This window comes from Prionailurus bengalensis, chromosome B3 (genome assembly GCF_016509475.1).
Source record: "Prionailurus bengalensis isolate Pbe53 chromosome B3, Fcat_Pben_1.1_paternal_pri, whole genome shotgun sequence".
Classification (NCBI taxonomy): Eukaryota; Metazoa; Chordata; class Mammalia; order Carnivora; family Felidae; genus Prionailurus; species Prionailurus bengalensis.
The window spans coordinates 5,253,040-5,281,035 of record NC_057355.1 but is presented as its reverse complement, the minus strand read 5'-3'; the positions used below and the strand labels follow the sequence as shown (position 1 = coordinate 5,281,035).

The 27,996-nt window shown below is 45.5% G+C and overlaps 1 protein-coding gene across 1 annotated transcript in view; it reads right to left on the bottom strand.

Moving 5' to 3' along the window:
- Positions 1–27,996, bottom strand: part of IQGAP1 (IQ motif containing GTPase activating protein 1) — a 102,676-nt gene that overhangs the window by 12,171 nt on the left and 62,509 nt on the right. Inside the window, exons 16-33 of the mRNA XM_043553895.1 lie at positions 21,494–21,584; positions 21,140–21,307; positions 20,278–20,420; positions 14,680–14,850; positions 13,903–13,986; positions 13,737–13,808; positions 13,573–13,642; positions 12,993–13,201; positions 11,363–11,518; positions 10,975–11,138; positions 9,797–10,021; positions 6,360–6,500; positions 6,185–6,269; positions 4,846–5,078; positions 4,107–4,239; positions 2,982–3,084; positions 2,109–2,244; positions 1,621–1,708 (exon numbers count right to left, since the gene is read on the bottom strand). Of these exons, the coding sequence (XP_043409830.1) occupies positions 1,621–1,708; positions 2,109–2,244; positions 2,982–3,084; positions 4,107–4,239; positions 4,846–5,078; positions 6,185–6,269; positions 6,360–6,500; positions 9,797–10,021; positions 10,975–11,138; positions 11,363–11,518; positions 12,993–13,201; positions 13,573–13,642; positions 13,737–13,808; positions 13,903–13,986; positions 14,680–14,850; positions 20,278–20,420; positions 21,140–21,307; positions 21,494–21,584 (2,472 nt within the window). The remainder of the gene's footprint in view (positions 1–1,620; positions 1,709–2,108; positions 2,245–2,981; positions 3,085–4,106; positions 4,240–4,845; positions 5,079–6,184; positions 6,270–6,359; positions 6,501–9,796; positions 10,022–10,974; positions 11,139–11,362; positions 11,519–12,992; positions 13,202–13,572; positions 13,643–13,736; positions 13,809–13,902; positions 13,987–14,679; positions 14,851–20,277; positions 20,421–21,139; positions 21,308–21,493; positions 21,585–27,996) is intronic.

The following is a 27,996-nucleotide window of genomic DNA, read 5'->3' as shown; positions in this document are numbered from 1 at the left end:
ATCTTTGTGGCTAAGGTTCTGGTGCTGCATTTTGAACTGTTTGTGCCAGGATGCTCACATTTGGAATGGCTTGTAATTCCTCCCAAACTGGAGCGATCCCCTCTCCGGGTATGCCCTTTCTTGCTAACGTCAAGACCACCCCGCATCACACAACGTGAAGAACATAAACCCTGGCGTCAGAAAGAACCTGATCCAAACTGGTTCCGCCACCACAAGCAGACAATCTTGGACAAGTTATGTGACCTCAAGGGTCTTAGCCTCTTCTGTAAGATAAGGATGAAAAGACTCCCCTCACAGGGACAGTGGGAGGAGTAAATGAAAGAACCCAGGTGAAACCACCAAACTACCAGTAGGCTCTCATTGAAGGCTGGTTCCACCTTCCCTACTTGAAACTTCCTTCCAGGTTAAACAAGGCGCAGGTGTTGGTTATGATTCTTTATTGCCCCTCACACACAGCTAGTCAGTAATCAATCACAGTATCAAAAAGCTGAGACTTCATTAAAAACAATGGTTTTCAAACAGTCCTATGTGCAGCTTTAAGGGATTCCTGCAGGAACCCAGAGCCCCAGCCCTATTCCTGGTGCTGAGTAGCTCCAATTTTTCCTACTTTATATTTGGGCTTCTGAGTAAACTGTCGTTTATCAAAAAGAATTCATATGCTCAAAATTTGAAACAAATGGCTTGACTTGTCGCATCTTACAAACACAAAAGAGGGGTCTTAAGCACGAAGTGCCCCATCATCCCCTCCCGATGCCGAGCCATCCGCCCCCACCGCCCCCCCAACCACGTGGGCCTGGGAGTCCATCCCGGACCTAGATTACTCAAGTCCTGTTTGCTTGGCTAGCACTGCCTAAGTGATCAGTATCAAATGGTCCCAGAGTGACAAAAGCTCTCTACTCCGTGTCTCTCCAGTGACAAACACGGGCTCTACACAGTTTGTTCTCATGTCTTACTCCTCACCACTCACCCTCACCCACACCTGCATTCTAGATAAGTCGGTCTGGTCCCATCCTGTCCATCAGGTCACGTCGTGCCTCTGTTTGTGTGGACTCCCTGGCCCAAGATGCCTCTTCTCTTACGTGCACACCCAGATCCTATCCACGCCTCCCAAGTGTGGCTCCAGTTCCCCTTCTTCCTCACGGCTTGCTCCTCACTGGCCACTTTCCTCAATTTCTGCCATTTTTATAGCCAACAGCACAGTCAATTTTTAATAGTTTTCTAATTATTTCAGGTATATACACCACATTTCCCCAAGTAGATCATGAGTTCACTGAGTTTAAGAACCACATTCTGTACTTTATCTACTAAGGCACTTAACAAAATTCTAAGGATGTAATATTCACTTGATTACTAGGCAGACTCACTGACTCAGCCTCAGTTAAATTAAAACACAAAGCCACACACAAGGCCGCACATACATGCCACGAGCCTTATGCCCTCAGAGCATCTGCGTGCCAGTTTAGGAGCCAACGACTTTCTGAGCAGGCCCACACCACCACCGCCCTCCAGTCCAGCCCCGCGTTGCCAGCCCCTGGCTCCCCACCTCCTCAACCCTGGCACGCACCCGTCACGGGAGCATCTGTGTGCCTTGTCGTCGTATGTGAAACCCCTAAGTTTTACCTGTTCGGTGGTGGCTGGGGTTTCTAGGATTTCAGTCAAGGTCTCGCCTGGCTGGAACCGGATGACGTCCACAATTAAACGTTTCGTGCTGAAAGGAGACGGGGGAAGGGTTGAAACGTCACCAAATGTCCTACTTCCTCTCCAATGGCCCTGAGCAGCGGCAGCACACACACCACCTCAGACAGGTCCCGCTGGGCCGCCGTGAACACAAGGCACCCGAGGCCTCAGGCTTATCTACGTGACAATGATGGCGTGGGTACCAGGGTCAGGATTTCGAAGGTATAAATGTCACTTCAGCGTCTTACTACTGAGGAAATGAGGCAGGTAAGTCCTGTGCCATGTATAATAGATAAGGTGACCATAATTACGACAGGCTTAAAAGGCCAAGACGATGGTTTCCGGTATGAGCAAGCAGACATGTTCACCAGGGCAAGGTCAAGGGATCACCGCATTATATTTACCTCATTCTTCCCACTTCCAATACTCACTTCAGCAGGATAGTCCGAGCGTCCATTTCTGCATTCTCGTCCCCAGGCACATCAAACTTGTTGGTCAGCGTAAGAGACACTTCTGTCTTGGCCAGCACCTCCTTATTGGGGTCATTTAAATTGCCAGCGCTCTCTCCTGTGGTTTTGGGGGGAGTAGAGAGGATCAGTATAACAAAGGAGGAGATAGTGGAGAGGAGACACGAATACAAAGAAAAGAGAATGTGGGTCTAAGAAGATACTTGAATAAGCCAACACGTACACTGTGGCAAGGATACCTTTGAAAAATAAAAGGAAATGTATGCCAAATGATAAAAGCAAAGGATCCCTAATAAAATAATTTCATAAATATTTGACAAATCGTTTCAGTAATTATTATTAAAAAAAAAAATTTTTTTTGATGTTTATTTATTTTTGAAGGAGAGAGAGACAGAGAGTGAGGGGGGAGGGGCAGAGAGAGGGAGACACAGAATCCGAAGAAGCCTCCAGGCTCTGAGCCGTCAGCACAGGGCCCGATGTGGGGCCTGAACCCGCAAACCGCGAGATCATGGCCTGAGCCAAAGTCAGAGGCTTAACCGACTGAGCCACCCAGGCACCCCTCATTTCAGTAATTATGATACGGTAATTCCCTCTCAAAATATTCTGCTCATTTCCTTTATAGGACTTATAATTATAGGATTATGTGTATAATATATACATTTAAAATTCTCTCTTCCACTAGACTTCAGGTCCTCAAAGACAGGGATCGATCATATCTGTTTTCTTCCTGAATGTACATTCGGAGCAGGAACAGTACAGAAACGGACGAGGTGGCAATTATAGCACCCCTCCGTCACCCTCCCTGTCACCTTCTGGGCAGTTAGGTCAGAGCTTTACCTATCAGGGACTCGATGGTGGGCACCTCGCCCAGGTCATCCAGCAGCTCGTGGATCGGGTCGTTGTGCTCCGGAGCAATGGCATCCTGATGGTCTAACAGGAGCTGTGTGGAACACCCAGGAGTCAAGTCCATTTACAACATCAGCCCCTCAGCCCTCAGCCTCACCAACAATGCCAAACAGCACAGAAGGGGTCAGATAACAAAGCTCCCCCATTCAAAGAACTGACAGGCCAATCCTCAGCAAACTAACCCAAGTAAACTATAACATATAAAGCATCACACAGGCCTCTGCTGAATGACTTATGGATAATGCATGGAAAGGAAATACTGGCACTCTCTTAACCTTGTGGATAGAAGGGACTTAAATGTACCCTGCACAGGAAGAGAGTAACAAACCCCATCGACTTTAATATCCAAAGGCATCAATGTACCGTACAGCCAGTGCAAATGACTCCCATTCACACTCTTAATGTGTCCAGCAGACAGTATCTCTTAATTCAGAGAAAAGTGCATCAGATCAATGTTGTCATCATCTCACAGACACTCAAGCAAAGCCTTCAAGACGCTATCACCCTCGGGGATGCCCCAGGGATATCACCTGAAATTTCCTTTACATTTTATGTATTTTCTCATTTCCTGTTCTATATACCCTCAATGGGGAAAGGAACGAATTATAAAAATCTGGGGGGAATAAAAGGAGCACCTAAGGGACACAGAGGAAAAAGTGGGTATTTTAGATGTTAGAAAAATAACACAGAGGGCCAGGATAAACCAAAGGAACAGTGAACACAGTTTTTTATCAAGTCCCTAGATCGGCGCTCACAGTGGAGACTCTGGAGCCCACCCATGGGGACTGCTTCAGCAGGCCTGTGGTGGGGACCAGGAACTCCATTTGTGACCATCAGCCCAGATGACTCTGACGCAGGGGGCCTGGGGTCACTTTGAGACACTCAGTAGATACAGTTAGTATGCAAAGAAAAGAGAAATAAGGAAGATGTGAAGTCAGTAAGATCAAAGGAAGGCGAGTTATCTGGCTCTCCAGAGATGGTAAGCAGCATCTAGGGAAGGCAATTAAAATTAAGGACAGAGCGATGAAATTAAGTAATTAAAGAAAAAATACTTACAGTGTGGGTGTTGATGATTTCACCAATGGAAATGTAGATCACTGGTTTGGTGACGGTGACTAAATCAGAATATTCATCCACATTAAACTTATCCTGAAGCTCTGGGACATCACAAGCAGTTTGGAAAAACCGTCTGAAAATAAATGCGAGAGGCAGACCCCCGAGTGACGCATACGTGAGAAGCTGGCGAGAGGACATCCCACAAACCTTTACAACGACGAGTTCAAAGAGAAGCCAGTCAAGGCCGAGGACTGTAGAGAAGCTTGCACACGTCCGCTCCGCTTCACAGCCTTGGGGCGGGTGGTTTTAACAACTTCTCCCTCCACCCAATTTAATTCCACCCACAAGAACCGCTCAACCATAATTTAAAGCAGTTTGAAAACACCCAGGCTGTTAGGCAAACCAGATTTATCTCTGAGACGATGCCCTGAACTCACAACTGGCTGTTTAACTTACAAATATTAAAGGCACTCTCCGCTTCTTCTCTGAGTGCAAAGTAACCCGTGCCAAATGAGGATTTACTGCTTTTATGTTAAGTGCAGTCTATGTCAGCGGAATACATTTTAACAGCTCAAAACCCTCTTCATCACCTCCAAGGGCTCTGAGCACATCAAACATGTATCCCTCGATATGGCAGAGTCCCGGGGAAGCTAAGTTCTGGTATTTAATCTTGTCCGGACACTCACAGAGAGAAACATGCCCACGGGACCTTTCAAGTACCCTGTTCCTTTCCCCCTACCTGAATTTCTGGTAGGACTGGGAGAGATACTCATTAATGATGCTTAAGTGAGCATTATCTCCCAGAAACATCTTATTGGACGCCGCATGCTGGAGCATCTTTGCAATGGAGCCAAGGTTCCGGCGTTGGTCTGTGGTAAGCTGGCCTCCTGCCGATAGGTCAATGATGTCAAAGGCATCAGGAGCAACAATGGCTGGATTCATGTATCGATAGTAAAGCAAGTTACCAATAATCTGGGAACAGACGAAGAAGAAAGACGGGTGTTAAAAACCACTCCACCCAGTAAGGCACAAATGATTTTGCTAGCAAAGAAAACCAGAAAAGGCAGTCCTGTAAGGAAAAATAAACACCATGCACACACACACACACACACACACACACACGCATGCACGCACACACACTTTCTTTCAAGGTCTGAACCTAAAACAACCGCACATCCCTTGGTTGGATGCAGAGAAAAAGAAAATAAGGACAGAGCTGACAATCACTACAACGGAAGAGCAGACTCAGAAGGTAAAAACGACAGACTTAAAGTCTATTGCTAAGGGATCTAGGATATCCTTTGTTCACATATCATGGCAGCAAACAGGCTGCTGTCACCCACGTGCACTACTGCTTATTTTCACATAGACGGGCTTTCATTCAGAGAAACTGACAGACGTAGCTAACGACCCAGTGAGCACAGTGCAGTCTGCCCAACCCCATCAGCCTCATGCTGCAGACTTCAATGGTGGACAAGTTCATGCCTCTGAAATTAAAGTCACTCAACACACATCTCCTCCACAGAAGGATTCAAGGACAGTCACAGCACTTCCCCTGGAGTTTCATTCAAAGAAAAAAAAATTTTAATTCACCTGAATAGAAAGTCTAGAATCGAGGCCTCACTGTAGGAAAGCACAGAACTAGGAGAGAGAAGAAAAAAGCGTTCAGATTAAGGTGGGGGGAGGTGGGGAAGGAGGAGCACAGCCAAGTTAAGAAAGAGTTCTCAGTAACAGCCTTAGCAGAAACCATGGTGCTTGCTGCCATTCGCCCAGCTACCAGCAGAGGGAGCAACTCTTCAGCGAAAAGACAGGACTTGGAGAAATTGATCTGAAGACAGGAAAATCCACCTTGTCTACCTGTTTGAGGTCTATGTGCCAAACAATAGAGCAACTCTACAGGTACTGAGAGAGGTATCATTTACTATTTAAAATTACTTTCAAGAGCTCACAACCGATGCGAGCTATTGCCAGAAACTATGCTCACGCACTTCCTGAAGGTCTAAGGTTGGGCCTCAAAGTCCTTTTACCTCAAAGGACTCCTGAACGGGCAAGGACGGTGCCAGCGTTCAGATTCTTACCTTCAGCAGCTCATCCTCACCGGCATCTGGGAACTTCTCATGTAACGAGTCCTTCAGCACCTTGGCAATGAAGCGCATGCCGTAACTGTGGGATGGACAAAACTTAATGAGAGCAGCTGGGGAGCAGAAGGGCAGTAACACGCGACCTATGTGGGTCAGAACTGATGGCACTCACGGGATTTTGTCCACAGAGCTAATGATGGCTGAGAGGAACTTGTCCGTCACCGCCCGCATGTTCCTGATGGAGTTGTCTAGCCGTGTCTTGACCTCTTCGTGAGCCAAAGCCTGCTCAGGGGTCACATCATAGGGTAGTTTGCTAGGAAAGCAAAAATCATCCCCAAATGCGTTAGACCAACAGCCAGGAACAGCCTGAGGCAGGACTGTGTCTTTCACAGACCCAGAGAGATCAGGTGAAGCTGCTCATGCTCATAGAGCTGATAAATAGTGGGGCCAGAATTTGAACCCAGGTCCTAGCCGTGAACTGAGTGTCTAGAACTATGTGCCATGCGCTATGATATGCCCTTAGGGTAAAAAAAAAAAAAAAAAAGGGTATGAGACACGACAGCTTCCCAAGGCTCTTAGTTTGGTGGGAGACACATACCAACAGGAAGGGACACCTGAACTCAGGAAAACGGGAGAAAAACTTGTCTTCCAGGAAAGAAGATCAAATGCAAAGCAAAGGAAGAGAAGGAGAAGTGAGCAGGTGAAGAGAGTCCAGGTTGTGGAGGGCGCTGTACATAATATACGTAACACTAAGAGGTCTGCACTTTCCTAGAAGTCACTGAGGGCCATTGAAAGACAGGCGATCTGAATTTGAGGAAGATTTCTCTGACCCACCGTGAAGAATGAATTAAAGATGGACAGCCACTGATGAAAGAGATGGGTTAGTGCCACAGCCCGATCAAGAAATCATGAGGTCATGAGCAAGGAGGCAGCAGTGCAGACCAAGGGAACAGATATGAGAGATACTAGGGAGACACAACCAGTGGCACCTGGTGACGTCCTAGGTACTGGTGAAGGAAGTGACAGTTACATATAGGAACTGGAGCCTGAGGAGCTGACAAGATCCCTCAGGGGAGGGCACCGAGTCCGAACAAAGCGGCAGGAAAATAGACGTGCTAGGCTTAACTGGGAAGGACAGGAGGGGCTGAAAGACAAAAGAATGAAATGTGGGAGTCAAGGTCCCGGTGCCGTCAGTGAGGTCAAAGGGTAGTAATGATTGTCCTGGATTATATGGGTGGTCTATATCCAATCCCAAGTGTCCTAACAAGAGAGAGGCAGGGGCAGATTTCGTACACACAGAAGAGGAGGCCACGTGACCGCAGGGGTAGACCACAGCGATCCGTCCGGCCACAAGTCAAGGATGGCAACAGCCACTGGAAACTGAAGAGACAGGAAACGGATTTCCCACCAGAGCGGCCAGGGGGAGCACACCCCTGCCGACACCCTGCTTTCAGCCCACAGATATGGATTTTGGATTTCTGGTCTCCAGAACCACTAGGGAATGAATACATTTCTATCATTTTAAGCCACTAAGTTTGTAGGAATTTGTCACAGGAGCAATAACAAACAGATACAAGCATATAGGGATACAACACCATTTGTCAAATTGTGGCTGAATTACAAATATAAATAGACTACCAACAAAAGAATTGAGCAAAAAATCAATAAAAAAACATTGTGTTTGAAACAACTGGCTATGTGGAATTTATATGAGTATCGTAGGTTTTATTATTTGTAAATTATATGTTCTATACATCTTTTATATCAGTAAAATTTGTAACTTTATGTGCAGATGACATTTATAAAACGTAGTAATGAGCAAACGGAATAAAGGTGCTCAACACAATGAGTGTGGGCAGAGAAGAGAATACTAAATTTCTGAGATTTCAGAGGCGAACACTCCCAAGAGGGGCAAGGTCCCAGCCTGCTACATATTTGGCCGAAGCTCAAGGATCCAGGAGACCTGCAGACAGGACGGGCTCCCATTGCACCTTTATACCCCCCAGTTAGCAGCAGCACAAAAGTATGTTGAAATCAATTTCCATTGGAAAAACAAAATAAGACACCAGTTTCTCCCAGGTACTCACAAGGGAAAAACCCTCAGACACGCCTCGTGGAGCTCTGGCCTGAAATGGACTGCCTCCTGCACTGTGAGAAGGGGTAGCTCAGTACCCCCAAGCCAGTGTCCACGGGGCTGTCCTCTAGGGGTGGCCTGTCCTCTAGGGGTGGCCCGAGCGGCAGGCAAAGCTTCCCAGTCCAGCCCTATGGTCGGCCAACCACATTCCAAGATTTGAGCCTCAGGTGCCCAGGGCCAAACACAAATGGACTTTTCATCACACCCAGCAATAACTTGCCTCCTGGTGACAGACTGGCACAGCACTGAGACACAGATCAGGTGCCAAATGATCCCAATAGGGGATAAGCCCTTTCTCGGAGTCAGCAAAGCGTTCAGTTCTCTATCCAGAGCGCACCTTCCTCTCTGCCTGGGGGCCAGGTCCCCGGAAAGTAGTGGCATACCGAGCAGCACCATTCAAAGTGCGAGCTGGTGCCAGTGTACAAATCAGTCCAAGAAGGGAAGGAGCCTGGGCCAGGATATAATCGACACACTGCTCCCCTCACTGAGGAAGTCTGGCTAGGAACAACACCGGCTGAACTAAACAGTGTGCTGAGAGAGAGCCGTAGGTGCTTTCCGGTTTCTGGTCCACAGACCACACTCTGGATAGCGAGGATACAGACAGCCCCTCCTAAGCTCCAGAGATCTTTGCACACGATCTAACCTGACTCCACGACCACCAGGAAGAAGCACCCTGGACCAAAGTGCTCACCCAAACCAGATAAAACCAGAAACATGCTGCCTCTCTGAACTGTACTTTTCCAGCATGACCCACATTCTACTGGCACACCTTTCTTTGGAGGCACTGCTGTTGGTGGTCAAACTACTGCCCCAGCAGAGAAGTCCCCTGAGTTACGCTGACATAGCTAGTCCAGCCCACTCCCAGTACTCCAAGGCAGCCCCACGCCAAGCTCCCCCACTTTAACCAGACCCACTGATCTCCCTCCGATAAGGCGTCCCATCTGACTGCGTCTCTAGTCCGGCCAGTGTCCCTTCAGGTCCCAGACCCCCAAGCTCCTTCCACCTCAGAGCGTTCAGACGTGAACACTCTGCAGCCAGCTCTCGGCAAGACTGACACGATCTTAGCCTTTAGGCCTGAGCTAAGTGAAATTTCACCTTCTCAGAGAGGCTTTCCCCAACCACTCTACCCAAGTTAGCTCTGTCTTGTACCCTCCATTATAGTTGAATGTAATGTAAAACTCTCAATTTGTGATTTCATTTCTATGTACCTGTCTCTCCCACACAGTAACAATGAACAGAGGGCAGAGAGCTTGCCTGTTTCATCCATTATTGTGTGTATGTCTAACACAGTGCCTGGCACATAGTAAGCACTCAGTAAATATTTGCCAAGTAAGTGAATCAATTATGAGGTCAACATTTTAAGCAGTTTCTAGGGAAAAACTACCTGAATAATTATCAGTTTATAAATCAAAAGTTAGCTGCTTAAAAAAACAAAATAATGGAAACAAAAGAAAAAGGTGTTATGGTTACCATACCTTGCCTCTCCTGTCTGAGATTCCATCTGATTAACCCAAGATTTGTATATATCCACAGGGTCAGTTTTGATGTTGAGAGATTTGTCATCCATAATCTCCTTCACAACAGGGGCCAAGATCTGTCGTAGGGCGTTCTGGCCCCGGGCACCTCTGTTGAAACTCACAACCATCTTAATAACTGTAGGATTTCCTGTCACGATCTCCTGAATCTGATCTACTTTTGACCTATAAAACATCAAATACAAATTCATTTTAAAATAATCACAGACTTTATCAATGTAAAGATCAAGTTCCTACTTAGAGACCCCATCTCCAAGAAATAGTTGGAAGGAAAGAGGTATGTGCTCTTTCTCTAGAAACATTTACTGACACTGACCTAAACCCAGGAAAGCCTGCTGCTTGCAAACTCAATCATGGGAACATGAACGGGTACTTTTTTAGATAAAAATGTGAAATCTTCATGTTCGGATCAGCTTTTGAAAAATCATATCTTAATATAAAATCATCCGGGGTGCCCAGGTGGCTCAGTCGGTTGAGCATCCGACTTCGGCTCAGGTCATGATCTCATGGTTCATGGGATTGAGCCCCACATTGGGCTCCATGCTGACAACTCAGAGCCTGGAGCCTACGTGGGATTCTGTGTCTCCCTCTCTGTCTGCCCCTTCCCCACTTGCACTGTTTCTCTCTCTCTCTCAAAAATAAACATTAAAAAAAATTTTTTTAATATAGAATCTTCCTAAAATCGCTTTAGCAAGTCTCTTATTCTACACTTCCTCAAAGCAGCAACACTTTATATTAGTGACTTAAAAAGTAGAACCTTCTCGAGGCGCCTGGGTGGCTCTGTTGGTTAAGCATCTGCCTCTTACTCTTGGTTTCGGCTCAGGTCATGATCTCATGGTTTGTGAGTTGAAACTCTACATCAGGCTCTGTGCTGACAGCGCGGAGCCTGCTTGGGATCCTCTCTCCCTCTCTCTCTCTGCCCTTCTGCTCACACTCTTTCTTTCTCAAAATAAACTTTAAAAAAAAGCAGGGGTCGGGGGGAGCTTCTCTGGAGTATTTCACACAGATCATAATGTTAACTGAGTTCAAAGCAAAGGTACGGGGAGGCCTGAATCCCAAAGTATGAGTATGGATGGCAGTGGGACAGGGTTCCATGCCCAGCAGCAGTCTGTTCATACTTGATCTCCTCCTGGAGGGCTGTCTTAAAGAGCCGTAAGAGCAGGTACTCCTCTCGCTGGTTGGACGCATAGTTGTACAGGGTGAAGATTACAGAGTCCATGAACTTGGTGGACTTATTCTGGGGCATCTGAAAGATCAGCTTCGCCAAATAGGTGGGGTTGGTCTGAAATAAAACCAAGAGATAAGTAATCTCTAGATAATATAAAGGCTGACAGAAATATTCATGTTCTTTTAAACTTAAAGGTTTAGAGTGTACATAAGGAACAAAGAAGACAGCCTTTTGCTCACCCCTCAGTGGAAATGAGAAATACTCTGAGATTTATGGCTAAGGTTTTCTTGTGGGAAAGTAAGCCAAAGCCTACAATACCAACTCCAGGGACCACTCACCTGTAATAAATAAAACAGATGTTGATAAGCTTCCAGTTTCTCTCTCTTCTCCTTGCTCAAAGCCTTGAGACCTCCTTTCTGCTTATTTAGCATCATCATATCAGATAACTGTTCTTTATTTTTTTTAGTAAGTTTTTTACTGTGGGAAACCACATCCTGTAAACAAAAACATACATGTAAATCAAAAAACTAAAGCCCCCAAAACACTTGCAGGAAGGTCTGCTGCATTGGCAGATGCCATCAACTATTTTAGAATCACGACACTGTACCCTGCTTTCATCACACCAGTCAATCTACTCCTACCTCCACCTCCCTATTAACCTACACCATAGGGGCACCTGGAAGGCTCAGTCAGTAGAGCCTGCGACTCTTGTTCTTGGGATCGTGAGTTCAAGCCCCATGTTGGGTGTGGAGATTACTTAAAATCTTGAAAAGAGAAGAGAAGAGAAGAGAAGAGAAGAGAAGAGAAGAGAAGAGAAGAGAAGAGAAGAGAAGAGAACCTGAGCCATAAAAATATCCACTGGCTCAGGAAACCCAACATCTGGGAAATTTTTTTTTTTTAATGTTTATTTTTAATTTTGAAGGAGAGAGAAACAGAGCATGAGCTGGGGCGGGGGGGGGGGGGGGGGCTGCGGGCAGCGAGAGAAGGGGAGACAGAATCAAAAGCAGGCTTCAGGCTCTGAGCTGTCACACAGAGCCCAACCTGGGACTCAAACCCATGAGCCATAAGATCATGACCTGAGCTGAAGTCGGATGCTTAACCGACTGAGCCACCCAGGCGCCCTTCTGGAAATCTACCTTAAAGGAAAGCATCAAATACCATAAAAGCTACGTATTCACGGAGACATTAACTGTAAGGTTATTTGTACTACAAACTAGAAAAACAACCTAAATGTTAAATAGCTGTTGCCATTAAAAATATTTATGATGGGGCGCTTGGGTGGCTCAGTTAGTTGAGCATCTGACTTTGACTTAGGTCATGATCTCACAGTTTGTGAGTTTGTGCCCCACACTGGGCTTGCTGCTGTCAGCAGAGCCCACTTTGGCTCCTCTGCCCCCTCACTCATTGCCACTCCTTCACTCGCTCTCTCCCTCTCTCTCAAAAATAAAACATTTTAAGGGCACCCAGGTGGCTCAGTTGGTTAACCGTCTAACTTTGGCTCAGGTCATGATCTCACAGTTCTGGAGTTCGAGCCCCATGTCGGGCTCTGTGCTGACAGCTCAGATCCTGGAGCCTGTTTCAGATTCTGTGTCTCTGGCTCTCTGACCCTCCCCCACTCACGCTCTTTCCCTCTCCCTGTCTCTCTCTCTCTCCCTCAAAAATAAACATTAAAAAAATTATTTTAAATAAACATTAAAAAATTATTTATGACTACTTATCACATGGGAAGCATCTTATGCTCTAATATTAAGTGAAAATGTAGGATACAAAATGATTACTGGGTGGTGGAATCATGGGATGGTTTTTATCTTCTTTTCTCTATTTAAATTCTGCTAAAGAATCATTTCATTTCTCATGTAACTTTAAAGAATGTATGGCATTAGCTGAGAAGAAAGCCAGCGTCCACCCTTCTGCAAGTCAGAATGGGGGAGGCAGGGGGGGCAAGGCCATGGATGGCGCTGGGCCTACCTGCAGTGTGATTTTATTCTTCACGAGCAGCCCGATTTTGATATCCATGAGATTGAGGTCATTCTCCAGCTGCTGGTTAGAACGAATGAGGGTAATGACCTCTTCTCGCATCTTCATCAGATCGAGCTCCTCCTGGAAATCCTGGTCACTTTGGTCAAGCAGGTGCACAAATTTTCGGACCACAATCATAGGAGGATCCTCAGCATTGACTGACAGAAAGAAAATATGTGTCAGACACGGGACAGATTTACCAGCAAAAGTTCTAAATCTTGAGGAAATGTCAGCATTGTTTGGAAAAAAACAACTCTATTCACACTTAAGTTATTTATTTGTGAGATGTGCAAGGACAGTCAGCAAGTACAGTGTTCTTGGTCATGCTACCGCTACGCCATGACAGAGGCTGACACAGCAAGCAACAAAACATCAAGCCACGGGGTTAGCAAAGGGGCTTATGTCACAAGCAGCACCCCACCCCCAAGCCTTGCCTGTAAGACCAGAAAAGAGATCCGCGGAGAATACCCAGAACCCGATGGCTCTCAACCACTGCCTCAACTCTTGTCTGCTGAGCACAGTTACTCACTGAGAGTCTTGTAGTCATCACGAGCTTTGTTTGCCCGAATAAAAGCCTGGATTTTGATAATGTCATTTATCTAAGGAACAAAGAAGAAGAAATTCCTTTGTTCGCTTGTCCACCAATAATACAGCAAAACTAATTCTACCGGTCCTCACACCGAGGGTACTCACGTGGTCTTGGAAATACTGCAGGCGATCTCTATAGCGCTTTCTGGCCTGGTGCATCCTTGCCAGGGACTGAATCTGTGGAAAAGAGATCCTGGAAATGAGAACAGTCCTTCTTCTCAACACCTATCACTCATGCCCCACACTGAGAATCCCTGTCGGGCTACCATACCTTTACAACTTCATCTTTGTGGGCACGCAGGTAAGCTAAGCGATCTTGGTACGCCTTCTTCTGCTTGTATCCCCTCCACTGCGACTGAAACCATCAAACATTACAGTTGACATATTACTTCCCAAGAATCAGCGGATGTTCAAATCTCATCTTGATAGACTACCCGTGTGCGATTCACGATGAAGCTTTAAAAAGGCCCACGCCCTCCAGTGCTGGGGAATGAGGGTGTGGGTCGTGCCTCCGCCGGGACAGCACGCTAACTTCCACGCTCCTAACGTTAGTGCAGCACTTCACACCTTTGAAGGGCACCCCCACAGGTCCCCATACTGGCTCTTTACAACAAATCAGGTGAGGAAGAGAAGTTTTAGTATTCCCATCTACGAACAAGGAAATAAACTTAGCAGGGTTCACCACTACCGGAAATGCTGGGGCCTTAACTCGTAATTCCGAATTCTTCCCAGGACACCAGGCTGCCCTGTCACTGCAGTAATACCACAGCTGTTTTGCTCAATACTCAAATCTCACACAAAGGAACAGTGTTAGAAGATACTGAGGTGCCCAAGAACGGCTTTTGGACTGGACCGCTCACCCCTAAAACCACCCAGCAAGTTCCGAACGTTCTGACTGTAGCAGTAACAAAGAGAAAATACTTGTCAAAAAAGGGAGAGACCAGGAAGAGGTCAGGGGGCAAAAAGCCCACTTGATCTCAAGAGCTGACCACTCATTACCCCTGCTCTAGAAGCCCACTTGCCATCTGTATAACAGACGCTGGGATACCTGAATGCAGGTGATGGCAGGGATTTGTTTCTTCAGGAAATTCATCCTGGATCGGAATTCCTGTCGAACCAAGTACCCGCGGCAACAAGCCTGCAGCTTGGTGATCAAGCCTTCGTTGGCTAGCCAAAGCTGTTCTCGGTTATATGCAGCAGTCACCCCAGAGATGGAGCTCTGAAAAACATTTGGTCACAGGGGAAGACATACATAGGAGAAAATGGACACAAACTCTCATCCACAGCATACACGCCAACCCTCACGGCTTTCTAAGTCTGTCCTAGATCTTTAAGTGGCAGTGGGAACGAAAGGCCGAGTTGTTCTCCCATCCAAAAAATAAAAGTCACAAACATATGATCTTGCTTCCTCCTATGTGATCTCCTTCACTCACTCACCCACCCAGCACTGACTGCCGGTAACTGTGCTTGCTAACAAGAAGACGGAGTGCAGGTGCTAACACAGGGCTGGGTACCAAGTCCCAGAGGCCCCTGGAATGCCAGAGCAGAGGAAGGACACCAGGGGAATGTCCGGATTGCAAATGGTCTAGAAAGGTAGCCTGGAGTGTATGGACTGTGACCACAAGCAGAGAACCAGCAAACTTTCAAAAGAGGAATAAAGCCATCAGACTTGTAAAAAATATTTATTTCAGTAAACTCTACACCCAATGTGGGGCTCAAACTCATGACCCCCAGATAAAGAGCCGCGTGCTCTTCCGACTGAGCCAGCCTGGCGCCCCCATCAGACTTATTTTTAGACAAGCAGCACTGTTATCAGAGGAGCTGGCAGGGCCGCGTGAGCGGGTGACTGAGGACACTGCTGCTGCGATGCAAGTGAGAGGCGGCCCGGCTCTGAGTGGGGGCAGCAGCAGCAGGAACGATGAGGACACCTGGTGACCTGCCTAATCCACGTTCCCCTTCTCCTTGATCTTAGAGCCTCGGCATGTTTTCTCTGGCCAACAACATGTGCAGCTAAAAGACTACACGAGCTGGGGGTGTAGGCAGTGCATGTGGTGTTAGCAGTAGTCTGTGAAGACCTTTGGAAAAGTTCCTTAAGAGAGAGACAGAGAGGGGCACCTCGATGGCTCAGCCAGTTAAGCGTCTAACTTCGGCTCAGGTCATGACCTGGCAGTCCGTGAGTTGGAGCCCCGCGATGGGCTCTGTGCTGACAGCTCGGAGCCTGGAGCCTGCTTCGAATTCTGTGTTCCCCTCTCTCTCTGCCCCTCCCCTGCTTGTGCTTGCTCGCTCTCTCAAGAATAAACATTAAAAAAGAGAGAGAGAGACAGACAGCTGGCATCAGGCCTTTTTTGCTCTCTCTCCCTTCCTACTTCCTGCCTGAACTGGTAACTGGATGGCTGGAGCTCCAAGCCATCATTCCAGATGACAGGGTCCTTGAGAGTGGAAACCACGTGCTGAGAATGACAGAGGAGAAAGACAGACCCTGGGAACAGATGGCATGCGGGAGTCGCCACACCTTTGCTGGACTACCTGACTCCAGAATTATTTTATGTGAGGAAAAAAAACACTTTTTGGTTTTTGGTTTTTTTTAGAAGTTTTTTATTTTGGGGGCACCCGAGTGGCTCTGTCGGTTGAGCGTCTGACTTTGGCTCAGGTCATGATCTCATGGTTCATGAGTTCAAGCCCTGCAGCAGGCTGTCTGCTGTCAGCACAGAGCCCACTGTGGATCCTCTGTCCCCCTCTTCTCTGTGCCTCCCCTGCTCATTCTTTCTCTCTCTTAAAAAGTTTTAAAAATAAACATTAAAGATTTTTTTATTTTTAAGTAACCTCTACACCCAACGCAGGGCTCAAACTCACAACCCGGAGATCAAGAGTCACACACTCTTCCAACTGAGCCAGCCAGGTACCCCTAAAATATACCTTTATTTACCATTTCAGCCTGTTTTTCTGTGAGACTATGTTAGAGGTGTCTGCTGGACTTCTGGATTGGAAATGGAAAGGTAGAGCAGGCGGTGAGGACTGCAGTCTGGAAGTACAAGACCTGGGGTTCACAAGCACAATGGAGAGAGCTGGAGCCACGGGCTCGAATGAGGCCATTGAGGAAGAACACGCAGACGAAGAGAAGGAAGCCAGTGGAATTCAGATGTGATTCAAGTGGAGGGACAGAAAAGGCAGCAGCAAGGGAGATGAAGACGGGCCCTCAGAAGTGGGAGAAGCAGAACAGAAGCGTAGTGAAGAAGCCCAGGGGGTTGTGAGTTCAAGGAAGAGAACGGAGTAAGAGGTCAAATACGAGGACAGCTCCTAACTGAACTCGGCAACGAAAAGGTTATCGATATGCTCTAAAGCTTTTACTAAAGTAAAAGCTGGATAGGAAACTGTATTGCTGTGCGCAAAGAAGTGAATGGTGATGGAGAATGAATTAGCGAGAGGCAGAATGACCTTCAGTCGGAAGGCATTCAGCAAGAAGAAACATGAAAAATGTATAGGCAAGACCAAATCAGGAATATTCCATAGGCTTTAAAAATATTGTGGTTTTTTTGTTTTGTTTTGTTTTGTTTTGTTTTGTTAGAGTGAAAACGCCACGATTATGTATGCGGGCTCCTACTTAGAAGCATACCCCTGGACCGATGGCATCAGCATCACTGGGAGTTGGTCATAAATGCAGATTCTCAGGCCCCATCTCACACCCACAGAATCGGTCTCCACTTTACGCAAGATCCCTGGGGAATTCCCGCCCGTCTCTCCCTCTCTCACTCACACACACTGAATTCAGAAAAGCACAGATCCAGGTTACATGTCAGAATAATCAGCACTGAGAGAGGAGAAGGAGTACAAGGTGTGTGAGGAACGGGGAGAATGAAATCAGGGACAGGATGAACAATAAGCTTTAGAAAAGAAACCAGATTCACTGAAAGTGCAGGAAATGGAGAGCGGGAGAATCCAATTTGATGGTCACTATGTTTCTGGGTTTTTTTAGGGAGGCTAGGTCATGCACTAAAGTGAAGCAACATCCCTCCTGGTTTAAAATTCTAGTTAGGGAGGCACCTGGGTGGTGCAGTCGGTTAAGCGTCCGACTTCAGCCAGGTCACGATCTCGCGGTCCGGGAGTTCGAGCCCCGCGTCAGGCTCTGGGCTGATGGCTCAGAGCCTGGAGCCTGTTTCCAATTCTGTGTCTCCCTCTCTCTCTGCCCCTCCCCCGTTCATGCTCTGTCTCTCTCTGTCCCAAAAATAAATAAACGTTGAAAAAAAAAATTTAAAAAAAAAAAAAATTCTAGTTAGGTCCATCTACAAAACACTACATAGGCGTGTCTCTGTGGAGGTTAATGATAATACAATATAATCATATGTAATATGATTATATATATAACAACAATATATATAATAATCAAAGGCGCATGACTCAAAAAAAGTTAAGATGCAGTCTGGCCTCCTTAACACAACACGTTAGGGCTTTGAAACTTGACCTGACCTGCACCCCCACCCTGGCCACAGGCTGCTTAACGGGACGAGGACCACTCATCCTCCTGTAAAATGGACCATGTTCCTCCAGTCCTCGATGCCTTTCCCCACACAGTCCTTTCCTCTTTTCCGCACCCGCTGAAATGTTATCTGTGCCTTCTTTGTCCAGAGCACAATTAACTGCTTCCTTACGTAGTCTCTATGTTACTGTTTCTAGAGCATCCGCGTCTGTCTGCCTCCCCCTGCAGTCAGTACTCGGTTCCCAGCTGCGTGCACACACTGGGAACGTTAGGAAGGGACAGTCTCTGATACAACTTTATATCCCACTTGACACAGAGTTCAAGGGATTTCATTACATTCCATCACGGTGAAATCATTAACAGAAAAGGTCACACATCAGGGAGGTAAGAGGAGAACTTCAAACACAAGACAGAAACTCATCCTTCTGACAGGCGTTCTGAATAACAGGACCATTTCGCTTTTTACACATGTAGATATACTAGTATTCTACACAGGACCTGGGAAATACTGCCCAACAGAAACAGATGGCCTTTACCATCCTCTCTCTCCAGGAATCTTTGTGCCTGTTAATAAGTGTATCAGGGTGCCTGGCTGGCTCAGTCAGTACAGCGTCTGACTCTTGATTGTGAGATCGTGAATTCGAGCCCCATGTTGGGGGTAGAGATTATTAAAAAAAAAAAAAAAAAAAAATTTAAATCTGTAAAAGAAAATAATCAAATAAGGAGGGGGAAAAATATGTCTAACTATGACCTATAGGAGCTCAGAACATCTCCCTTCAATACCTTGTCCTCTCTAATGTTCGTTAGACAATTCCAATTTAATGAGCATGAGCTCAGAACCAAGTAATGTCACAAGTGCTCAACAGCTCATCAAGGACAAGATACGTGGCTCCTACACACAAGCACCACAAACTTAGCGGCTCACTTTAATAATTTTTAATGTTTATTTATTTTTGAGAGAGAGACAGAGCATGAGCAGGGGAGGGGCAGAGAGAGAGGGAGGCACAGAACCCAAAGCAGGCTCCAGGCTCTGAGCTGCCAGCACAGAGCCCGATGAGGGGCTCAAACCCATGAACCGTGAGATCATGACCCGAGCCAAGGCCAGACGCTCAACCGACTGAGCCACCCAGGCGCCCCATCGGCTCACTTTAAAAACTAGAAGTAGACGGAGTGCCTGGATGGCTCAGTCGGTTAAACCTCCAACTTTGGCTCAGGTCATGATCTCGCAATTCTTTTTTTTTTTTTAAATTTTTTTTTTCAACGTTTATTTTATTTTTGGGACAGAGAGAGACAGAGCATGAACGGGGAAGGGGCAGAGAGAGAGGGAGACACAGAATCGGAAACAGGCTCCAGGCTCTGAGCCATCAGCCCAGAGCCTGACGCGGGGCTCGAACTCCCGGACCGCGAGATCGTGACCTGGCTGAAGTCGGACGCTTAACCGACTGCGCCACCCAGGCGCCCCATGATCTCGCAATTCTTGAGCTCGAATCCTGCGTCAGGCTCTGTGCTGACAGCTCAGAGCCTGGAGCCTGCTTCAGATTCCACATCTCCCTCTCTCTATGCTCCTCTCCTGCTCATGCTCTTTCTCAAAAATAAACATTAAAAAAAATTTTTTTTAATAATAAAAATATTGGGGCGCCTGGGTGGCGCAGTCGGTTAAGCGTCCGACTTCAGCCAGGTCACGATCTCGCGGCCCGTGAGTTCGAGCCCCACGTCAGGCTCTGGGCTGATGGCTCAGAGCCTGGAGCCTGTTTCCGATTCTGTGTCTCCCTCTCTCTCTGCCCCTCCCCCGTTCATGCTCTGTCTCTCTCTGTCCCAAAAATAAATAAACGTTGAAAAAAAAATTTTTTAAATAATAATAAAAATATTTACTGCATTTAATGAGGAGTCAGAGCAACTATTCATTTTTTTTTTTCCCTGATCATCCAAGTTTTCTTTAGTGAGCACACAATTTATCTGACTTAATTCTACAATTCAGAGGTCTTACTAATTTAGGCCTTTAGTCATTCCCAACCACTAGAAAAAAAAAAAAAAAAAACCTACTCCAAATAGTTCATTCCACAGCCTTAATTTCAGTCTAGGGCTTCTAACCACAGGTCCCATCCTCCTCATTAATATTCGCTCTAGAACACATTCTCTCAGCTTCTTCTCTTGGGAAAAAATGTGACCTACCTGGATCTCCTCCCGAGAAAGCTGCATTGAGTTCTGCACGAAGTCTGGGGGTTCCTCCCATCCTCCTTCCTGGGTCTCCAGGTTGTGGTAGTAATAGTATCCACCCTTCACCCAATGCTTCACCCATTTGCTGTTGTTATCTCCTGACAGAAAATAAAGGAAAGATAAAAGAAACCCAGAGCCACACTTCCCACACTCCTACGTCTAAAACAGCAGGGTTATTCTGGCTGCATTAACAGTCTAAATAGAACCATTCCAAAACCCTGTTTCTTATATCTCTAAGAGTAAAGGGGCATCCTGAGTCCCTCCAAAATGATGGCTTTGTAATGTCTCAGCTCATTCATTTCAACGTCATAAAAAGAAAATATGAAGTCCAATTGTGGAACTAACCTTGACTAACTTTATTCCTTCTAAAGCCTGCATGTAAGAACTTGGCACGTCAGAAAACTAATCTGATAAAAAGATTTGCAACCATTCAGCCTCTCCAGTTAATAAAAAAAAAAAAAGGCCATGCAATGGGATGAAAAATCTTACCTTTATTCCCCCTCCTTCTGAAGATTAACTACTTTTAACTAGCATCTATTGGATTAGGTAATCAGAACTAATGACACCCTATGAAAGACAACTAGTCAAATATTTTGATCCTTCTTGCTTGCCTTTTCAGAAACTGACCTTTTTAACACAGCTGCCTTTGCAGGGGAGGGGGTGTTTTTTTGTTTTTTAAATAGAGACATTACCTCCTCAGGGACTTTAAAACAAGCCTACCTTCCAAGCTTCTGGACTAAGACACCTTTCCCTACAGTTGCCCCCAGAGACTCGAGCTCTTCCTTTCAGGGCACAGATTTCTTTCCCAATAACTCACCTGCTGCCAGTTTTTTCTTCTTGGCCTCAGCAAGGTCACTCTGGTAAGTGTCACCACACTCAGGGATGACTCCATACAAGCCGACATCAGGGGAACGAAGGGCGCTCAGTGTTTTGCCAACATCACCACTGTCCACCGCCTCATTGATGGCATAGATTCCGAGGGCAACTATCCCAGAAGACAAGGGTCACAAGAATAGTTCAGAAGTGTCTAAATGCACACACTACGTCACCATGGCAGACTGTCCCCTGCTCCGCTCCGGCTCTCTATCAAGCTGGAAGACTGGGATAGGGGACACCGCACCTCCCCCCCCGCCCCCCGCCACAGAAACAGAAATAAAACACCCATACGTACACCTCTGTGCTTCCTGGGTGTCTTTGTTGGACTGCCAGATTCCACCTTGAATCTCATCCAACCATAACACCGCTGACTCATCCTGGGTTTCCTACACACCATTAAAGCAAAACAGTATCAGAGTCATGACATTAGGGTACAAGAGATCAAGCGGACTTCTGAGACTCAATTAGAGGCAGAAGAAGTTCCAAACATACAAGACACATCGAACGGCCAACTGGAAGAGGCTGGGCATCGAAACCTGGTCAAAGCTTATGAGACATGCCTCAGATGCAGGGGACGGATTACATGAACATGGATGCAAGGGGCTCAGGAAGTCACGAGCAGCTAGGAGCGGCAAAGGACCAAACTGGGAAGGGACCTGGGACTTCGTTAGTGCGACGAGGGCCACGGCACGAATAGGAACATGTGGTACTTTTTTAGAAGGCTCCTTTGACATCAGTATTGAAAGGAAGTTAATATTCTCTATGACTGCTGTTTTTAAGATTGCCAGACTTCACCACAGGTAAAGCCAGGAGTCATTACAGGCAATCTAAACTTATCCCCAGCTTATATTCTAAACCTTGAACGTTACGTCAGTTGTTGGAAACTTAAAAACACATTTCCACACAGAAACATAATAAACAGTGATTAGTTTGCTCAGCATGGCCAACAAAAGTCTCACTGGTCCACAGTGCAGTCCAGGTTGAATACTGGGGATTGATAGGAAATAAAACCGGTGGCTTGCTTCCCTCTTTCTAAGTAAGTCTTAGACATTTTTTTTAAGTAGCTTATTGGCAATCGTTTGCGCTGAAAGACATGTCAAACAGACTGGGGTTGGCAGAAATGTCCTCCAGTATCTTCTAATTTCCAAGAATCTGGCTAACACTCTGTGACTTGGGCAAGTCACTAGGGATTAGCCCCAGGTACTCACTGCTGTGAGGGGACAGATTCTACCATATCCACCTGTGTCAGTGTCAGAGTCAGAACTGGAAACCTCTGATACCAACTTAGATTTCAGTGGTCATACTGAGGTTACAGAAGTTTCAACCGTCTCCCAACAGTGAGGGTCCTCTGTTTGTTAATGTCTCCAAAAGTCTTAATAGAAAGCACCAATACTGAAGATTAATACAGCAGTCTTCTCCAGAAAAGGCAAGACACTTCTCAGTGGCCAGGCTGAGAGAGTCATGTTTGAGGTGATCCTGGCAGATCCAATAAAATTAACTGTTTCTCAGGCTTGAGCTAACAGCATTTGGGGTAAATAGCAGATCAAAACTCCATTCTAAGTGCTTGGTGTAAATATAACCTGTCAAGGCACCAATGAGACAACTGGGAGCAGGAACTACAATTACGCTGCCAGATGAAGCAGGGCAAAGCAGACCTTTTCAGTGTCCTCAGGAGGCCCAACAGTCTAGCAAAACCTCAGAGGAAGCTTCCCTTTCCTCCCACATTATTGTGGAGAGAGACACAATGTTTCAATCAGCAGAGCGGAGGCAGTGGCCAAAGCACCTTGGTGACAGGAGAAAGCCAAAGGAAGCCATGGGACATTGAAAGCTGTGATGTATTCCTTTCAAATGCAGAGTTTTAGGAAGAAGGGTCATTTAAGCAAATTAAGGTAAATGCTGGGCTTAGAATCTTAAGAGGCGCTGTCCCAATTTTCAGAAACTGACACTGGGGAAAGGAAATGAGTACACGGACAAATAGAATGCATGAACATATCACCTAAGAGCTTCAGAAGTTAGTACGTTCCCTCCACTAGTCACTTTCTGGTACTGAAAACAAAACGGCCGCACACGATCCCCCTAAAATCATATCAATAAATACTGGAAATGCTAAGCAATAGTCTCAACGGGAGACAATATGGTGAGTCAGCTCCAGGTCTGTGACAACGTAAACTGAGAAATCACACACTAGAGGGCTGGAGGCGTGATCTCCAGAAGAGGTAGCCTGAAAGTCGTCGCACATAAAAACAAAAGTATTCCCACAGAACCAGGTCCTTTTTGGTTCACTTTTAGGTTAATCGCACATCAGATACCCCTGAGCAGAAATCTACTGTACACAGAGCTGGGAGGTTTGGCACAATGTTTCCTGCATTCAGAGAAAGGCCCAACTTACCAAGAATTCTGACCATTCCGAGTTGTGCCTTCTCTGCCCCAGGCAGACTAAGGCAAAACAATCAACTCCCCTAAGAAGCGGGCGGGCGGGCGAGAGAAGCGGAAGCGAGAGCAGCGGAAGCGGAAGCGAGAGAAGGGAACAGATGGGTGTGTCGGGTGTGGCAGGGAAAGATGGTGTAGGAATGGCCGTCACCGGACTGAAGGAGGAAAGAGACACACACCACCTCATCCCAGTGTAAGGAAAGGACAGGTTCTCTCAGCTCCCATCAGATCAAATAAGATGACAAAAAACCCAGATGCCCCCACACACTCTAAAGAGACCATCCAAGATTAACACAAATCATTGAGCAGAGAGTTAAAACTCTAGGCTAGATACCGTGGAGAATACCGAGATAAAAGACTTAATGTGAAAATACTACATAAAATATACTGAAATTCTGCCCCTTAACAAGGCTGACACTTGCACACTGGCTGCATTCAGAAGAGGTAAAGAGACAGAAACCAGAAATAAGAACCAAAAAGAGTGGGCAATGATTGTAGGTAAATATGGGGAAAGGAAAGGGAGAAGGGGCAAAGAGTGGCCATTCTGTGTGTGTGTGCACAGCACAAACTCACACACCTCCATAGGGCACTTCTTACCCCTTAAGTCTCTCCTGTTACATGGGGCATGATTTGCATGTGTGACGACAAATAAAATATTATTAAATTATTAACGAATATTAATTTAATATTAAATAACATTGAGATATTACTTATCATCATACATGCAAACCATGCCACATATACACACACACACACACACACACAAACTACGCCATACATATATAGACACATCAACACACACATACATGCATCTATACAACACACGCATCAACAACGCAACACAAGCACTCAACAATCCGAAGAGCAGTCCTATGGCCCGCTGGACTGGGTATTAATCCTTTAGTTGCTGCACAGCCAAAGTCCAGGGAAAGAGCAAGAACAGGGGGTGGCACACATTGTCGGGGCAGCAGCAGCGGACCAAACAAAAGTATCTCAATATTCCAACAACTGGTACAGTTGCGCTGGTGCACACCAGCTGATTTTTAGCCACGTGCACGTATGTATGTACACACACCGTAGCGGGGGGAGCAGAACAGAGAGTTACAAGTCATTCACACCTGTAATTATAAAAGGAGCCCTGGAGACTCCCTGATGTCCATGTCTTAGCATGCAGATATTACTACCCAATGACTAGGAATCTACTTTAACAAGTATTCCAAAAACACTAAATTTAAATGGAGAGAGAAGTGACCATCAGTGAAAATAGTACAGTAAGGACTTCTGAAAATCCTCTCCTCCATAAAAGCAACAAAAACACTGGCAAAAATCATCAGAGGCAACTTTTTCAAAACTACGTAAATTGACCAAATGCTTGCAGTAATCAGTTTGTTCAAGAATAACCGCTGAATTTCATTAACAACTGTGAGCTTTGTGGCATTTCAAATGGCCCCATTTCCATCTGTCTCCCCCACCACACACACACACACCTCCCTCAGAGCCCCTTCTATTCCCAGAGAACTGTCACTAGCTGACCTGGTAGGTAGATCCCTAGAAGACCAAGCAAGGCTGTCTTCATCTGAACTGACTTAGAGCATGCCCTGTGCAAACAGCCTTTTCTCCAGGGGCATTTATCAAAAACAGTAAGAGGCACTTGTTTAACATCACAAATGTCTAGAGCAGTGGATAAAAATTAAGGCAAACAGTAAGCTAACCAAAAAGCTTAAAAAGGAAAATTTGAGAACGAGATGTCCACAGAGAGCTTTGGAAGCCTCTGACATACTCCTGAGATGGGAATCCAGAAGGCCATAATACATCTGTGAGTTGTGCACATGCTCAGAAAAGATCCGATAAGGCTGTAAGGGCTCACCTCTGGCCAACCTTGAAGTTTTGGGCAAGCATGAAGTGAAGGGTAAGACAGAATTGCAAAGTACCTGGCTGAGTGTTGAAGATGCACCCCAACATGCACACTGGCCCTCAGCAAAAGCTGGGAGCTTTATTGGTTCTAGGCATTTAAAAATACTCTGCCTATGGGCCCCTGGGTGGCTTAGTCAGTTGAGCGTCTGACTGTTGATTTTGGCTCAGGTCATGATCTCACAGTTTGTGAGTTTGAGCCCCACGTAAGGCTCTGTGGTGACAGTGTGGAGCTTTCTTGGGATTCTCTCTGTCCCTCACTCTCTGTCCCTCTCTCTCTCTCAAAATAAATAAACTTAAAAAAAAAATACTCTGCCTAACCATTAGATGACTTCTAGCTAATTAAGCAGAGACTTCAGTGGCCACTTATGACGCAACAGGATTGAAAGTCACTAAACAGACAACATTAACAAAAGACAACAATAAACCTTGAGGAAGGGATAGACTCTGATTTCCAGAGTTGCCCCATTATAATATGTCCAGTTTTCAACAAAAAAACTACAAGACATGCAAAGAAACAAGAAAGCAAGATTTGACAAAGTACAACATCCATTCATGATAAAAATCCTCAACAAAGTAGGTTGAGAGGGGGGTGCCTGGGTGGCTCAGTTGGTTAAGGATCTGACTGTGGTTCAGTTTATGATCTCATGGTTTAGGAGTTCGAGTACCATATCGGGCTCAGAGCAGAGCCCGCTTCAGATCCTCTGTCTCCCTCTCTCTCTACCCCTTCCCCATTCATTCTCTCTCTCTTTCAAAAATAAATAAAAACTTAAAAGTACATACTGTTAAAAAAAAAAGTAAGTTTAGAGGGAACATGTGTCAACATAATAAAGGCCATATATGAAGAACTCACAGCTAACATCATCCTCAATGGTGAAAAACTGAGAGCTTTCCCCCTAAGGTCAGGAACAAGACAAGGATGTCCACTCTCACCACTTTTATTCAACATAGTATAGCAATGAGAAAGAAAAAGAAATAAAAGGCATCCAAATTGATATGGAAAAAGTAAAACTTTCACTATTTGCAGATGACATGGTATCATATATTGAAAACCCTGAAGTCTCCACCAAAACACTGCTGGAACTGATAAATGAATTCAGTAACATCACAGGATACAAGATCAACATAGAGAAATCCATTGCGTTTCTATACACTAATAATGAGGTAGCAGAAAGAGAAATTAAGGAAACAATCCCATTTACAATTGCACCAAAAATAATAAAATACCTGGGAATAAACTTAACCAAAGAGATAAAAGACCTGAACTCTGAAAACTCAAAAACTACCGATGAAAGAAATTGAAGATGACACAAATGGAAAGACATTCCATGCTCATGGATTGGAAGAATTAATATTGTCAAAATGTCCATACTACCCAAAGCAACCTACAGATTTAACGCAATCCTCATCAAAATACCAACAACATTTTTCACAGAACTAATATAATCCTAAAATTTATATGGAACCATAAAAGATGCTGAATACCCAAAGCAATCTTCAAAAAGAAAAACAAAACTGGAGGTATCACAAACCCAGGATTTCAAGTTATACTACAAAGCTGTTGGAATCAAAACTGTATGGTACTAGCACAAAAAAAGACACATGGACAATGGAGCAGAATAGACAGTCCAGGAATAAACCCACGATTACACGGTCAATAATCTTCAATAAAGGAGGCAAGAATATGCAATGGGAAAAAGTCTCTTCAACAAATGCTGATGGGAAAACTGGACAACTACATGCAAAAGAACGAAACTGGACCACTTTCTTACACCATCCACAAAAGTAAACTCAAAATGGATTAAGAACCTAAATGTGAGACCTGAAACCACAAAAATCCTATAAGAGAGCCCAGGCAGTAATTTCTCTGACAGGGGCTGGCCATAGCCAACATTTTTCTAGATATGGCTCCTGAGGCAAGGGAAACAACAGGCAAGGGACTACATCAAAATAAAAAGCTTATGCACAGCAGAGGAAATGATCAACAAAACTAAAAGACAACCTACTGAATGGAAGAAGATATTTGCAAATGACATATCTGATAAAGCATTAGTATCCAAAATATGTAAACAACTTATACAACTCAACACCCAAAAAACAATCCAATTAAAAATGGGCAGAAGACAGGAAGACACATTTCCCCAAAGACATACAGATGGCCGACACATGAAAAAATGTTCAATATCACTAATCATCAGGGAAATGCAAATCAAAACCAAAATAAGATATCACCTCACACCTGTCAGAATGGTTAAAATCAAAAGCACAAGAAACAAGTGTTGGCAAGGATATGGAAAAAAAAGGAACCCTTGTGCACTGTTGGTGGGAGTGCACACTGATACAGTCACTGTGGAAAAGAGTATGGGGGTTCCTCAAAAATTAAAAATAGCTCTCTCCTTTTCTCCACCATCATGGTATGTGCAGTTGACAGTTCCTCACCATGTCTTCTCAAAGACT